The sequence below is a fragment of the Gopherus evgoodei genome, chromosome 17 (genome assembly GCF_007399415.2).
Source record: "Gopherus evgoodei ecotype Sinaloan lineage chromosome 17, rGopEvg1_v1.p, whole genome shotgun sequence".
NCBI lineage: Eukaryota > Metazoa > Chordata > Testudines > Testudinidae > Gopherus > Gopherus evgoodei.
In genome coordinates this window covers 4,623,512-4,640,463 of record NC_044338.1, presented here as the reverse complement: position 1 = coordinate 4,640,463, position 16,952 = coordinate 4,623,512, and the positions used below count along the sequence as shown (strand labels likewise).

Sequence of the window (16,952 nt, the reverse complement as noted above, 5' to 3'; positions counted from 1 at the left end):
ACTACTCAGCTACAGGCAGCAGATTAATTATGCTCCTGCTGCCAAGCAGGTTTCTTTAATTCACCTTGATGCCAAGGCTTGATCCCAAGTCTCCTGTGCTTTGCTTCAACTCTTCAAAAGCCTGGAGGACTGAGGTCACTGCGAAGCCTCACAAGAGGCGTTTGTCTGCCTTAAGCCAACCATCTTCCCCTTACTGTCGCTCAAGGGAACAAAAAGCCCATTACGAGCAGCCTCAGAAGTTAACCTCTCTGGTTCTGCGAGAGAGGCAGGTACATTAATGCCACGATTCCTTTCTGAGCATGTCTGCTCAACAGAGGTGGGATTTTACATGGCGGCCGTACTGGGTTTGTGTGCCCCAGGCTTTGGAAGGTGTTGCTAACACACGTTAGCAGCCAGGTAGCGATAAGATATGTTAAACCCGTCGAGTTTGCCAGCTGAACATGTGCCAATGGCATTGTCTTGTCTAAAGCAGGCTGTTAGCATGTGTCACCTAGCACCTTCCATACCCTAGCCCAGATGAGGTGCGGCTTTCAATGCAGGCTGGCGACATAACTACAGCTCATGGCTGGGTGCCTCGGGGATGCCAGCTCAGCACATGGCCTCGCAGTCTGATTATCTGCAAAGGCTGCATTGAAAGGGGCAGGCAGAGCCGAAGAGAAGGGAGTGGGTTAAACATCTGAGCAAGAGGGGCCTGGTGACAGGAGCAGAGAGGAACAAAGTGCTGACCTGTGGGCACCAGAGCGGGGAAAAATCAGAATGCAAGTGATTCATGCCTCGACTCACTGACCTAGAGAACATCCTTCCCGTAGGCCTCAGCTCCCCACCTGTAAAACAGGGGTAACAATCCTCCTTTCTTCACCCCCTTTGTCCACCTCATCTAATTAGACTGGCAGCTCTACTCCCTCTCCCTGTGCGCTTGTATAGCAGCCAGCAACTTAGGGGTTGGGGAACTGTCTGCCACATCTGGGGAGGGCAGCTACCATAAGACACGCGGGAAGGAGGCCAGGGGAAGCAGATCCCCAGCAAGATCCAGCCAGCATTAGGGAAAGAAAGGTTGTACACCACATTGGAGATGGTGATTTTGTGGCAACCAGAGCACTAGAGCCATGTCGGAGAAGAACAAGAGAAGAAAGTGACAGGATATTAAAGGCACTAAGGACCCGTTTGATATTATTTCTCCCATAAACCAAACAAGCCATAGGTCTGTAAGCACACGAGAAAGGAATAGCACCGCTTGGATCAATGAAGGGTCCCGGTTTATCAAAGCGGCTTTGTTATTCCTGGGCTGCTTCTTCACTGTTCCTGGTGCCTGAATGGTATTTATGGGAGCTACTTATTCAAAACAAACTACCCAGCCTACTGTGAGAGCAATGTCTGACCTGAGCATCCCGGCCTCTCTTCTGACGTTTCCACAAGCATTTGAAACAGAAAGGTCTTCACTGACAGCAGTGGAATCAGGCCAAACGTAAATGTAGTATGTCTGGGTAGGATTTTATTACACTGGTTGCATCTCTCAGACTGAAAACTCTTTGGGGTAAGGTCTTTGTAATGGTTTCCGCACAATATGTAGACGATGGCAGCACTAAGCAAATACATATCAGTAATTTTGTTTACACTTGTAATTATTTTTTCTGGAGAAAGGCCAATAATTGTACCCAGCATGAGGAAGATGATTCCCAGTACCATTTAACCTCCATTTTACAGATGGGGAAACTGATGCAGTCTGGCTAAGTGACTGGCTCGCAGACAGAGTCAGTGCCACTGGTTCACAGTCCTGTGCTCGGATCACAACTCTCTTTCAAGAAAGAAATGATGAGTAGCTCATTTGGTCCGATTCCTCTACTTCACTGATGTGTGGCTTTTCACCTCCAGTTTCACACGCACCTTCTATGCATATCAAAAAGAGAGAAATGCTGTTAGGCAAAACGTTTGGCACTCAGATGGACAGGATGGGTACCCCCAAGGAAGCCATCTATAACCTCACTGTGAAAAACATTCAGAAGAGAGAACCCTAAATTAATTAGAGGTCTGAACTCCCTTGCACTGAAACCAAGGACAGATTTTGCCACTGACTCCAGTGGGAGAAGGACAGAGTCTACGGGTATGTCTATACCTCAAGGGAGGTGGCGGGAGGACCCACATCCACCTAGGTCAGCAGACTCAGGCTCACGGGGTTCATGCTACAGGTCCAAAGAGAACAGTGTAGAAAGTTCCACAAGCAGTCATTTCCCTACACCCCTCCTGAATTTCCCCAACACCCCCCCAAGTTTTGTGAGCTAGTTACATACCAATTTAGTGACTGTTTGGAAATCTGAATTTAAACTGAAACATTAATACACACTTTAAAAGCTTATAGCATGTATGATAAAATATGTGTATCTGAAAAAGTATAATAGATTTTAAAAGTATGAACACAGACTAGCTTCCTTGCTTCCTTATACAGCTGTTGTTTTTTATGATGTCAGTGCATTCATTTCGGTGATGTTGGCCAACCTAATAATTTCAAATGATGATTTGTAAGCAAAGTCTAAATGAGCTCTCCCTGACAGCTAGTGATGAGCTGGGGCTGTGCGGAAAGGCTTCAGGGCCAGATTATATTTACATTCAAACCTAATCTACCTAGGTATCCACAAACAGATCTGTGTTGTCCAAGTGATAGATTTTGCCTGGGGTTGGGTTACACACCACTTGAATATGGGGGGAATGGGGGATGAAATGTTGTTCTTATTGTATGAGTAAAGGGCAGTAGAACTGTACTTAACCTGTGATGATTTGAAGGCATCAAGAGAGAGGGTGGGGACCTGTCCCTCTCCATTGTTTAAAGACAGAGCTGATTAGGCTCCACAGAGAATCTTTTGTTCTGTTAAGTGACCACTGCAGCTGAAATCACTGACAATCAGGTCTAAGTGCTTAGTCCTGTTGTGGGGACAGTGTTCCTGTGGGACAGTGTTTTTGTGTAAGAGACAGCCCAGACTGCACTAGCAGCGAGCGAGGTTCCCACACTGAGAGCTCAGCTGAAATCACTGAGAGCTGGTGGAACCTCAAGAGACCAACTCGCAGAGGTCACAGTGCCAGGTGGCAGCCGAAGGTGACTGTGCAGGGCCATTGGCAACAGAGTGGTGGAATGAACAATGGCACAACGAACAGACGTGGCCAGAGCGAACAGTGAGCAGCTGGAGGAACAAGCAAGGTGCCTTCTTGTCCCCCACCTGGCAAGTGTACTCACGTGAAAGCACCTCTGAACTCTGAATCTCCACTGACCAAGGACAACACCGGTGAGTGGAGTGCGATGGAGGGAAAAGTGAGGGGCATGTTAAATAAACATTTGTTTGTTGGACTATATTTTAGTCACTTTGCTCCAGAATGCTAGATTTGTGACTGGGAATGGAAACTTAAATAAATGTTTCCTAGTAGGCCAAGATTTTTTAAATGCATTATTTGCCAAGGTTGTTATCTCACATTATCATCATCTTGGGAGGTCATTATGTTGGGGAGTTTCTGTACTAAACATTTTTATTATTATTAATTTTTACATAAGAATGGTCATACTGGGTCAGACCAATGGTCCATATAGCCCAGTACCCTGTCTTACAACAGTGGTCAAGGCCAGGTGCTTCAGAGGGAATGAACAGAACAGGTAATCATCAAGTGACCATTCCCTGTTGCCCATTCCCATTCTGGCAAACAGGCTAGGGACACTCAGAGCATGGTATTGCATCCCTCCCCATCCTGGCTAACAGCCACAGATGGACCTGTTCTCCAGGAATTTATCTAGTTCTTTTTATATTCCTATTATAGTTTTGGTCTTCACAGCATCCCCTGGCAAAGAGTTCCCTGGGTTGACTTTATATTGTGTGAAGAAGTACTTCCTTTTGTTTTTTTAAAAACCTGCTGCCTATTAATTTCATTGGGTGACTGCTAGTTCTTATGTTATGTGAAGGATTAAATAAAATTTCCTCATTCACTTTCTTTGCACCAGTCAAGATTTTGTAGACCTGTATCATATCCCCATTAGTCATCTCTTTTCTAAGCTGAAAATTCCCAGTCATTTTAATCTCTCCTCCTGTTTCATATCCCTAATTATTTTAGTTGCCCATCTCTGTACCTTTTCCAATTCCAATATATATATTTTTAGGATGGGTGACCAGATCTGCACACACTATTCAAGGTGTGCACGTACCATGGATTTATACAGAGGCAATATGATATTTTCTGTCTTATCTATCCCTTTCTTAAAGATTCGCAACATTGTTTGCTTTTGTGACTGCTGCTGCGCATTGAGCGGATGTTTTCAGAGAACTATCCACAATGACTCCAAGATCTTTCATGAGTGTTAACAGCTAATTCAGATGCCATCATTTTGTATGTATAGTTGAGATTGCTTTCCAATGTGCATTACTTTGCATTTATCAACATTAAATTTCATCTGCCATTTTTGTTGCCCAATCACCCAATTTTATGAGATCCCTTTGTAATTCTTCGCAGTCTGCCTGGGACTTAACTATCTTGAATAGTTTTCTATCATCTGCAAATTTTGCCACCTCACTGTTTACCCATTTTTCCAGATCATTTATGAATATGTTGAACAGTAATAGTCCCAGTACCGACCCCTCAGGGATACCACTATTTATCTCTCTCCATTCTGACAACTGATAATTTATTCCTACCCTTTGTTTCCCATCTTTTAACCAGTTACTGATCCATGAGAGGACTTTCCTCTTACTCCATGATGGCTTACTTTTCAAAAGTCAATTTAAATTAAATATATTTTTTTAAATGTATTTTTTTTAGAAATCTAGACCTGTCATGTGTTTGGTGTAACCTGCATCATTCTTATGTTAAATTTGCATAATCCTAACAAATCATTTACTTTATTCATATCTCTTTTATTTATCTCATTGGTCCTGACACCTACCCTGTAAATGCGAACAACCCTCCTAATTTCAATTCCTGGGGAAACCACTGCCCACAAGGGCTGGAGCTCAGGTTCTGAAACATGAAGAGGGTTTTGGAGCCTGGGCTCCAGTGGGAATGTCCACACAGCTATTTTTAGTCCGGTAGCACAAACCTCATGAGCCCCAGCCCGCTGACCCAGGCTCAGAGACTGGTGGCCGTCGGTTTTGTTTTGTAGGGTAGATGTACCCTAAGGGATCATTTGAAAAGTCATTGGGCCAAATTTTGCTCTCAGTTAACTCTGGCATAATTCCATTATTATGCTAATTATGCCCCATTAGCAGCAACAGAGCCACTCCAGATTTACACTAGCGTAACAAGGTAGAAACCTGCCTGCTTATTATTTCATTAGGACAAAAATAACCTTTTTAGTTCCCGTATTCCATCTGCTACAATCCAGGACAAAACACCTGGTACCAGAATAAGATTCCGGGTACTGGTTTTAGGCACCCTGGGCTTAACCCAAAACCTGCTAAAGTCAACGGTAAGACTCCCACCAAATTCCATGGGTTTGGGATCAGCTAACCTCTTAAAGGAGGAACATTTTAGTTGAGTTACTCTGAGTCCTTAAATACATCACTTGGTCCATTTGCCAAGACAAGCTCCTCTAATCCTCTCCTGGGTGAAAACACAACCGGTCACTCTTGATTAATTTTGTCTTTAATTAGGAAAATTTCAGTAGGGGCTGGGAGTGCTACCTTAGCTTGCGCCTTAATATGATGTTAGCAAAACCAAACTCCCAAGACTCATTATTAAAAACGCCATTTCCTGCATTAACATTGATGAGATCTAGCCCCAAGCATGAGGGAAAGAGTAGAAAGAACACTTCAAAGTTCCCCTGATTTGGGAGGCTTAATGGCAAGAGGCAACAGGACGGCGAGAGCAGGCAGTTCTGCTAATCCGCTGGAAAGAAACGGAAAGGAATCAACACAACATGGTGGTGCTTTAGTTCTGCAGCACTGATCAGCTGGTCCACAAAGGAAACCGGCAGTTCCGCTTTCCAAAAGTATCCAATTGTTTTTCACCAAGATGACGCTAGGGAAACCAAGTTCCGCTGCTGCTGTGATTAATAGCAGAGCTGAGTGTGACCAAACAGAAGCGATGGCTCGACACAGCAAAGGCAGCAACTGGAGATTGTCTGCGTACGTGGAAGATGTGAGGGGGACAGGGGACGTGGTACAGAGCTGGAACATGCACTCTGCTGCCTTGGGAGAGGCGCTTCTGCCCCACACCTACCACATCCAGACACTGGTTCAGAGGGGAAACGGCACAGCACACATCCTATTTGCTGATGGCCTCAGGGCCAGACTGAGACATGCCTGGGGCCCCATTTCTGGGCAGGACTAACGACTGGGGCCCTGCCACCTCCCTGCCACTCAGCAGGTAAGAAGGCCCACTGCCCCCAGTATGCTGGGGTGGCAGTGCTGGGGAGGCTGCAACAGGGCAGGCACGCCCCTTCCTGCCTCAGTTTCTCTTATCTCAGGGCCCTTTGAGAAGTCCACACAGTCCGAACACGTGTAAGATGATTCCCCTGTTGGGGTTCCACTTTATTAAAGCCAACTAAACATGACAAAGTCTGACCCCTTGGGCTGATGGGATGCCCAGCCCTCCTCCTTGAGACCTGGGGTCTTTGGGAGCTCCTCTCCCTTAGAAGAGTTTCTCTGTCTGAGGACCTCCCTGAAACTGAGCCCTGATGGCTTTCTAGCTGGCCCAGGTGCTTGTTATTCAATTAACTACTCAGAGGGGCTTATTTCTCTTTCATTAGCTCAGCATAGGCAGCCTGGGCCTGGACTCCACTTGACTACCAGTGACTCAGTTCCTCTCCTACTCTCTCAGAAGAGGGTTTTATACCACTTCCAAGGCAATATAAGGTAAATTGGAAAAATCCCCCCTTCGGCTGGAATATGAGCGTCCGCGAGGGAAGGTATTCCTGTATAGCTATAGCAGTATAATTACACCAGTATAATTCTGCCAGTAAGTTCCTTTATTCAGCACCTGTTAAGTTTTGCTGGAGAGAGAAAGTGAGTCTTTCATTCTACCTAGTGGGCCATGCTGGAGCCACCACACTAAAGCATAGGAGCATCCAGGCCAGATAAGATCATTGATCTGTCTACTTTATCTGCTTCTGGCAAAGATCAATGCTTCAGAGGACAGCAGAAATCCCAAGCTCTTTGTAGGCTGCTATCCCGGGGCTGGGGAGGAGTGTACTTTCATAGCACTGCACCTATCAGTTTGTGCTGTGAACCCCTTCTGCACTCCACCGACGCACACGTGCTCCAGGGGAATGAAGGCTCACAGCTTCATTTCACCCAGCCTGAGCCGGTTCGTTCAACCCCTCTCTGAGCCGACTGCCTGGAAACCTTTGTTAACCTGTGTCACTCTCCAACAGCAGTTACTATCCTGCCCAAACACAAGCAGGTGCAGATGGCTCAGGAGGATCTGCAGAGCCTTTTGCCTCTGGACACTGGGCTAAATCAGCAGAGACTGAACATGGTCACCATCTAATGGCTGATCAGTGGGAAGGGCTAAATGAGCTGGTGGGACGGATGGGATGCTGCAGCCTAGGTCTCAGCAGTCAGGTGCTACATCACAACCGATCCTTCTACTGGCAGCCTCAGCAGAGGGCTCAAGGATGGAGTAGCCCAGCGTTTCTCAACTACCAGTCCGTAGATTGGCGCCAGCCCTGAGAGCTTCCTGACGCAGTTTACGAAGGCAGCAAGCCAGTCCTTGGTATCAGAAAGGCTGAGAAACGCTGGAAGAAACCACAGAGATTTGAACGCCCCTCTCGTCCCTAGCCGCACAGCCCTCAACTTCATCTACGTCTCTTCAGCGTGGAAGAGAGAAGGATACAGGGTCTCAGACAACAGAAGCCAGCCTCTCCCATTTGGAAAAGCAGACATCTCTTAACAGTGAAAGATCTGACTCATCTGCCTCCGAGAGCGAGTTCTTCTGCCTGTTATAAATGTAATGCGCACACCACACATACGGAGCAGCTACGCCCCTTCTGGCCTCTCTCACAGTCCTGTAATCAATCGTTATTAGCAATGATTGCAGGGAGCGGGCTGAGATGAGCAGTGCTTTGCCTTGCACACACTAATAATCCCTTGTGGGAGGTGGGGCAGTATCATTATCCCCTCGCTACAGAGAAGGAAACTGAGGCATGGAGCTTGGGGAAAGGATTTGAGTCACACACTGAGCGAATGGCAGAAACCAAGAGCTCCCAGTTCTATGTGCGAATCACTAGGAAACAGGCACTGCTGCAGACCATACCGTGCAAGTTAAAGGAATGGAGTCCCCATCACACTCCTTTCCTTCACAGGTCACATTGACCCCAGTCCACAACAGTCCAGAGCAGGACTGGCCTGCAACAAAACCCCTTTACTTTACTACAGGCACAAGTCTGCCAAATCCCACCACAGCCCAGCTGGCCCAGTCTCTGGATTTAGCCCTAAAACCCAGGAAAATGCAGAAATCCAGCCCAGGCACTGTGTACACTGAGTGGATGTTTTCAGAGAACTATCCACAATGACGACAAGATCTCTTTCTTGAGTGGTAACAGTTAATTTAGACCCCATCATTTTATATGTATAGTTGGGATTATGTTTTCCAGTGTGCATTACTTTGCATTTATCAACACTGAATTTCATCTGCCATTTTGTTGCCCAGTCACCCTGTTTCAAGAGATCCTTTTGTAGCTCTTCGCAGTCTGCATGGGACTTAACTATCTTGAGTAGTTTTGTATCATCTGCAAATTTTGCCACCTCACTGTTTATCCCTTTTTCCAGATCGTTTATGAATATGTTGATAGGACTGATCCCAGAACAGACTCCTGGGGAACACCACTACTTACCTCTCTCCTTTCTGAAAACTGACCACCTATACCTACCCTTTGTTTCCTATCTTTTAACCAGTTACCAATCCATGAGAGTATCTTCCCTCTTATCCCGTGGCAGTTTACTTTGCGTAAGAGCCTTTCGGAGGGACCTTGCCAAAGGCTTTCTGAAAATCTAATTACACTATATCGACTGGATCCCTTGGTCCACACGCTTGTTGACCCCCCCCCCTCAAAGAATTCTTGTAGATCAGTGACGCATGATTTCCCTTTACTAAAACTATGTTGACTCTTCCTCAACAAATTATGCTCATCTATACCTCTGACAATATTGTTCTTTATTATAGTTTCAACCAGTTTCCCCAGTACTGAAGTCAGGCTTACAAGGCCGTAATTGCCAGGATCACCTCTGGAGCCCTTTTTAAAAATTGGCATCACATTAGCTATCCTCCAGTCATCTGGTACAGAAGCTGATTTAAATGATAGGTTACAGACTATAATTAGTAGCTCTGCAATTTCACATTTGAGTTCCTTCAGAACTCTTGAGTGAATACCAATGAGAGGCCTCAGCCCCACTGCACTCGACTCATTCCCAGTCCTCTGGAGACAGGAAAACGCAGGGAAGAAATTAACGACTGACCTCTCCCTCTGGCCCAGGTGTAGGAGCGGTCTGTCCCAACGCCCTTCACTTCTTGCACATCTGGCTCGGCTTGTCGAGGCCGCAGACGCAGTTCACTGGTTTTGGTGGTTTTCAAAGGCACGATGTACTTAGGCAGTCCTTTGTAGAACCATGCACCAGACCTCTTCCAAACCTGTTCGGAGACAGAGACGTGTTTACCCATAGGCCAGTGCGTGTTCCTAGCAGGAGCATGTGGGCCCAGAGACTGTCCCATCGACTATGCTATGCCAGCATGCTTTGGCTGGTTAGCCCCCACCCAACTGAGACCTGCAGTGACAGAGTAACACCAGTTCCCTGGAGCAAGTTATTATGTGAACATCAGGACATCCCTGTGGGGATAACACTCATCACTGCTAGAGTGACATTCCTCTCCCCAGGCCCTCTTCTGAAGCTCCATCTCTCTCCTCCTAAGACAAACACAAAAGGAAGGAGAGTTAAAGGCTCCTCTGAAGCAGACCCAGCATGCTTTGCAAAGATCGCCAGTCAGACCCACTGCAAGGATCCGGTGATCCCCGAGGCGCTCTCTGCAATGGACAACCTCCCCCATGTGGCAGCAACAGATTATCAGAGATGTCAATAAACCAGATAAATTCAAATTAGAAATAGGGCACAACTTTATAACAGCAAGGTCAGGTTAGCTGACTTGCTAGTGCAACCAGCCACAAGGGACCAATAGACTATCTAGTGAGAGCATGTGTACAGCTAGGGGATATCCCAGACTAGGAGCTGGTAGGGGCTTCCATGTGTTATACTTAGCCGCAGGGAAGCGCAAGTGGAGATGGGGCGAAGGGACGGGAGGTTCATTGGAAATAAAGTTGGCCCCACCTGAAAGGTAGCAGTTTGTCCTACTCCTGGCCTGGTGGGAAGAGAGCTCAGGGGTATAAATTTTGGGCATAGGATTTCATCCTGTTTAATTCTGGAGTTACTTGAATAAAGCACGTGTCGCAGGAAGGCATCCCACCATGATCTGAAGACCTCAAGAGAGAGAATCCACTGCTTCCCCTGCTAGCTGGTTGCAAACTACAACTAAACTAAACTAACTACACTATGAAAAGAATACTTGCTCAGCAAGTGATCACCATTCCAACGGCCGTCACTGGCGGTACAAAGGAACTGAGGAGGGGCCGGGTCGGCAGGGGCATATATTCAGCACCATGAAGGCGCTACTGCAAGGGGTTCCACAGCCGACCCAACCCAACGGGCGCTGCTAAGGGAAAACTTTTCAACGACTGTGTACACAGTGTGCGCACACCTAAATGAAATTGGTATGAGCAATCACTCGAAGAACTTGAAAATACAAGCACAAAGAAAGCTCAGCCAACTCAAACGTGCAGCAGGCATGGAAAGGGCAGTAACTTGTAATCTCTCTCTAATTTAGTTTTTAATAACACTGCGATGAAGCAACCGTGTTAAACATATTTAACATAAAGCGTGGGGATGCAGAGGAGGTGAGCAGCAGTGAAGGAGAATAAATAGTGGAAAATGTAATTTCATTTGAGCCTCCCAGCACACAGAATAATGAACTAATGAGACACAGTGTCCAAGAATAAGTGGATATATTACAACAGATCAAATCCTTAAATATTTCATGCAGAATGTGAATCTTGCAGCTCTGCTTGGGGCTGGTGCAGCTGACGGAGGAAACAGCCGTACTTGGTGGTTCTTACTGAACTTTTCACCCTGTGTCCTCAAAGCACTTTGGAAGTGTGGGTCTCAGTACAAACACAGGTGCAATGGGGGGCACACTTAATTGTACCAGGGATTCTGCAACTTGCATTTTTACAGCAGGGCATAATCAAACAGTGCTTGAAATGCTCGATGATGATAACAGCATTTAGCATTGCTAGAGGACTTTTTGCATGCAGGGAAGAATCATCATCGTCCCTGTTTCACAGATGAGGAAACTGAGGCATGGAGAAGTTAAGTGATTTACCTACAATCTGACAGTTGGTTAGAGGCAGAGTGGGGAACAAAGCCCAAGTTTATCAATTCACAGTCCAGTGCCCTCTGCGCTGGTCTATGCTGCCTGTCAGGCTCAGCACTGGGGTTCTGCTATACCAGCTCAGCCCCGGTATAGTGCTAGTTCTTTTTAGTAAGTCAGTTGCTCTGGCCTCTAACATGCTTGAAAGGGCTTGTCTACATCAGAAAGTTGCAGCGCTGGTGAGGGAGTTACAGCGCTGCAACTTTGAAGGTGTACACATCTGCAGGGCACCACCAGCGCTGCAACTCCCTGTTTGCAGCGCTGGCCGTACTCCCGTTTTGTCTCGGGTGTAGAGGATCCAGCGCTGGTGATCCAGCGCTGGTAATCCAATGTAGACAGTTACCAGCGCTTTTCTTGACCTCCGTGGAAGGAGGAAGCCTCTGGTAATCAAGCTGGTTTCCTTTCCCGGTTTGCTCTCTCGGTCCCGGAGCCAGCCAGCAAACCGCAGGGAAGGAGAACCGCTTGCTCGGCGGTTCGGGGAACGAGAGAGGAAACCGGGAAAGGAGACCAGCTTCGCCGCGGTTTGCTCTCGCGTTCCCGGAGCCACCCAGCAAACCGCAGGGAAGGAGACCTGCTTGCTCGGGGTTCCGGGACCGAGAGCGCAAACCGGGAAAGGAGACCAGCTTCGCTGCGGTTTGCTCTCTCGGTCCCGGAACCCCGAGCAAGCAGGTCTCCTTCCCTGCGGTTTGCTGGGTGGCTCCGGGACCGAGAGAGCAAACCGCGGCGTTCCCGGTTTGCTCTCTCGGTCCCGGAACCCCGAGCAAGCAGGTCTCCTTCCCTGCGGTTTGCTGGGTGGCTCCGGGACCGAGAGAGCAAACCGCGGCGTTCCCGGTTTGCTCTCTCGGTCCCGGAACCCCGAGCAAGCAGGTCTCCTTCCCTGCGGTTTGCTGGCTGGCTCCGGGACCGAGAGAGCAAACCGCGGCGTTCCCGGTTTGCTCTCTCGGTCCCGGAACCCCGAGCAAGCAGGTCTCCTTCCCTGCGGTTTGCTGGGTGGCTCCGGGACCGAGAGAGCAAACCGCGGCGAAGCTGGTTTCCTTTCCCGGTTTGCTCTCTCGTCCCGGAACCCCCCTTGAAGCCGCCCAACAGCGCTGCAGTGTGGCCACATCTAACACCACTTGCAGCGCTGGTTGCTGTAAGTGTGGCCACTCTGCAGCGCTGGCCCTATACAGCTGTACTAATACAGCTGTAACAACCAGCGCTGCAAAATTTTAGATGTAGACATGGCCAAAGTGAAAATATTTTAGGGCTGAACATGAACCACGAAATCAAACGGTCACCAGTGACTGGCCTGGAAACCCCTTTCCGCAGCGTGACAGACCCTGGGTTGAGTCGTGAGCTGAGCCACGGTGCACTTCCATAAGAAGAGGTGGTTTCTGAGAGGGCAGGGGCTGAAGAACTACAGTTCCCAATTCCTTCCCCAGTATAGCAACAGAAACAATGGCAATTAAGCAGTTATGCTCCAGACAGCCAAATCTCCGACACCTCCTCCCACTTGTTCGCTAATAAAGAACACGTTTATCATTTCACATTGCTCCTACAACATTGTCTCTGCTGATAAACGTAAGAGGGAGTGGAGACTTTTCGAGGGAGCCAGTACTGAGGACACACTCTCCTGCTGACTTAGTGCTGTGCACACCAGGGTTTAGGCTGATAGAACTATGTTGCTCAAGGGTATGGATTTTTCACACCCCTAAGGGACACAGTTATACCGATGCAAGGCTGTGGTCAGGAGCGGCACCAGGATTTTTGGCGCCCTAGGCAGGGGTCCTTCCACGCTCCTGGTTGTTGGCAGCAATTCTGAGGTGCGGGGGTCCTTCCGTGGCTCCCGGTCTTCGAGGCACTTTGGCGGCGGGTCCCGGAGCGAGTGAAGGACCCGCCGCAGAATTGCCGCCGAAGATCTGGAGCGTGGAAGGATCTCCCGCCGCCGAATTGCCACCAAGGGTGGCAAAATGCTGCCCCCCTCAAATCCTAGCGCCCTAGGCGACCGCCTAGGTCGCCTAAATGGAAGCACCGGCCCTGGCTGTGGTGTAGACCTGGCCTCTGACACAGGCCAAAAGTTAGAGTGGATAAAGTTTCACCCAGCGGAAGCTGAATCTGTGGAAAGTCTCCCCACCTGGCTGCAAAAGAGCAGCACTGCTGCTGAAGTCCAGCCTATGAAGCATGTGCCCCTCACTTGTATTAGGGGTTGTGACCTAACATAAAGCAACAGCCCACAGCCTCTTTCCATGGTGCGTCTACACTACAACTGCAGGCATACGCACATAGCTAGCTTTAATCTAGCTAGCGAGTCCACCAGGAGCAGCAAAGCCATGGCAGAAGGGGATTCAGGGGAAGCCAGGGACCCTGGGTAATTAATCTGGTGGCTAGCCCACACTCCCATCTGTGCTGAAGAGGTCACTGCTATTGTTATTCAAGTAAGCTAGATCAAAGCTAGCTTGGTTATGTCTACACATGCTGCAATTCCACCTCTGATTGCAGCGTGGGCATAGCCTAAACTCTCATGATTTTAGCGTGAGTTTCATCTGATGTTTAAATTAAAGCCCAAACTCCTGGAGTCAGGTGATTATGCAACAATCCCAGCTTTCTTTCTTTTTTTTTTTTTAAAAGAAGTTTCTAGTTCTTATAGCTATAAAAAACAAGTATGAAAATGGAACCTGAGCTCACTCTAGGGTGCCTCCTGCAGGCTCAGAGGGCAAATATATAGAACCCCAATTTTCTTTTAAATAAAAAACCCTGATGGTTTCTAAGCCAATCTCATGATTTTTGAACAGTTGGGGTTGATGATACAGAGTGTTTCCATGTATCTGTTGTGGGGGACAGAAGCACTCTGCTTTTCTCTTTATTAATTCAGCTCTGAATATGCCATGTCGCTATAAAATACCCAACACCAAGGAGAGCCAACACCTTCAGGGAAGGTACAATCCCAAGTGCCCCCACTGAAGTACACACTGAAAGGATCATACTAAGTAAAGGTGGATCTACACATAAGTTTTTGTCCTGTTATAATTAGACTGGCTTAGAAACTGACACAGTTGAATAGATACTACCCGCCAAGTGTGGATTACACCAGTATAAAGGCACTTACACACACACATACACAAAAACTAGTTATAGCAGTACAAAAACCTGTGTTTAGACCAGTTCCAACACAGAATGAAGGCAAGAGAGTTTACCCACTATTAATTCAATACACTCAGCTGTGTTACTGACAGACACAATGTCTGAAATAGTCTATGCTTTATATTATTTTTCGAGCCAAGACACATGACGTTTAGCTCTAGTGGCCATGAATCAAACTCATGGACACAGCAAATAGGCCAGCAGCGCAATCGATGAAGATGAAAGAGCAGGACTCTTGTTTAATTTTAAATAAAATACACCTACAGAGATGCTTCAAAAAGAAAAGCTATCATATAATCCTTCAGTTTAGGTCTTTTAACTCTGAGCTTTATGCTCTTCAAGGAAAGCAATGTTTACTCTCGCTGGTTACACAAACATTTGGGGTAAACTCCTGGCCCCACTGACGTCGATGAGAGTTTCAGTGGGATCCGGATTTCAGCATAGGACTGCTTATCAGGAGAGATGGATAGCAAAACCATCCGATACATAATAGCACCTAGCTCTTACATAGCATTTTTTATCCACAGCTCTCAAAGCACTTTACAAAGGAGGGTAAATCTCATCACCATTGTAAAGCTAAGGAAACAGAGGCACAGAGATGGGATGAGACTTCCCAAGGTCACCCAGCCAGCAGGAACAGAACCCAGGCTGCCTGCCTTCAGTCCAATTCACTATCGTCTGGGCTGCTCTATCTCCCTGCCCCTGAACTCTCAGACTTTGTTTGTGGGCCACAGTATTGTAAGAGAAATGGCTTTGTGTTTCTGTGGGCAGATGCACTAAGGATGAAGTTGATCTTGGCTTGGGCAGATCTGCCTCGGGGGAGATTTTGTTCATCCTAAACAAATTAAAACATTGGACAGCAGATTCAGCTGTTCATTCTGGAAACCGATTTAAACAGCCCTATCTGCGATGAGCCAAGAACATTCATTGTGATTTTATAGCTCTGCTGCTGTTCCCACTGCAGTTGCATCAAGTCCTTGCTCACGTCCGAGGAGGAGAGTCGCAACCAGGTGCTTGGAGACAAACATCTATTTTATCCCAGTCAATTTAGCCTCAGCTGGGAAACTCGGAAGCGACTCGAGGCAGAGAAGCAATCCCAACCCAGCCAATTCAAGGGGGCTGGGGTGCTATACTTGGACCTGCAAAGGGCTGGAAACAAGCAAGAAAAGAGGGGGGAGAAGGGGGTGATTGGGTCAGGCTGTGCCTGCAGAAGGGAAGCCATGGGTATGCTTAAGGTGTGCCCAGCCCGGACACATTACACAGAACTGTCCAGAGATGGAGTGTGATTTCCTAGACTGCTATGACAGCAGGATCGTGTCGTGGGGATCCACTCAAAGCCAGGGGCAATGACTCTCCACCCTGGTATCCCAAGGTCAGCACCACTCCCTTCCTCTGTTGGAACAGAACAACTGGCACTAGATTCCTATGGGGTGGGGAAGGGACAAAGAGGAATCCTTGGCTCCTGGTCTTGGCAGCTGCTCCAACCAGGGAGCACAGAGTTGCTGGGGCAGCCAAGCTGCACCCTGCTGATGCAGCCTTCCAAAGGCTACATACAGTACCCACCAGTGCCAGTACAGGGATTTGTCAGGAGGTGAAGAGGAAGAGCCAGGCTTCCAGACAGGCCATCTCCTGTTAGAGTGCACTGCCTGGTACAGCACAATCACCCTGGGGACGGGGAGGAGGGACCAAGCTGCACTAGAAGAGGGTGTGTCCGTACCTAACATTCTTCTACTCCAAGGAAGGCAGCAACACCTGCGTTCTAGTCCCAGCTCTTATGCAGATTCCTTTGCTGGCCTTGAGCGTCTCTGGGCCTTCTGGCCTCAATTTCCTTATGCATAGAACAGAGATGGTAGTGGTTTCTTAATTAGCATCTGTGGTGCTCTCTGAAGATGCAAAGCCTTATGTAAATGCTAGCTCTTGTATTACACTGCACTGGGATAAATTTATTATTGATGCCCGCGTGTGGGATGTGCCTACACACTCATTTCAATCCAACCTTACGGCCCGGCACCAAGATGATAAGCTACACAAGCAAGCGCTCTTTAGTTTCATTGTTTGCCTTCATCTGCTTTTCCGTAACACAGAGATTTCCAATTCCAATTCCATTATTTACACCCAGCTGTCTTTACTCCTACCTTAGGCATTGAGGACAAAACAAACTGAAGGGCAGCCATGCTGCCATCGCTTACTGAATAGCAACATCAATTGTGTCTCTGACTCGAGCACTTGCTACAATGTGGTGGCTGCTAGGCTTCAATTATTCTGCACTGCACCCTCCATCAGGCCTCCTTTCTGTCATGGGTCTGTGAGGGAGGATGTTATTTTAATTCTATACATTTACTCTCAGCCCCCAAAATAGCATCTTGCTATTGGGGAACTCTTTGAAA

The 16,952-nt window shown here is 47.7% G+C and overlaps 1 protein-coding gene across 6 annotated transcripts in view; it reads right to left on the bottom strand.

Moving 5' to 3' along the window:
* RPH3AL (rabphilin 3A like (without C2 domains)) overlaps window positions 1-16,952 on the bottom strand; it is a 96,595-nt gene that overhangs the window by 23,309 nt on the left and 56,334 nt on the right. For all 6 annotated transcript variants that reach the window (XM_030536668.1, XM_030536667.1, XM_030536669.1 and 3 more), the window contains one exon: window positions 9,426-9,597. In XM_030536668.1, the coding sequence (XP_030392528.1) occupies window positions 9,426-9,597 (172 nt within the window). The remainder of the gene's footprint in view (window positions 1-9,425; window positions 9,598-16,952) is intronic.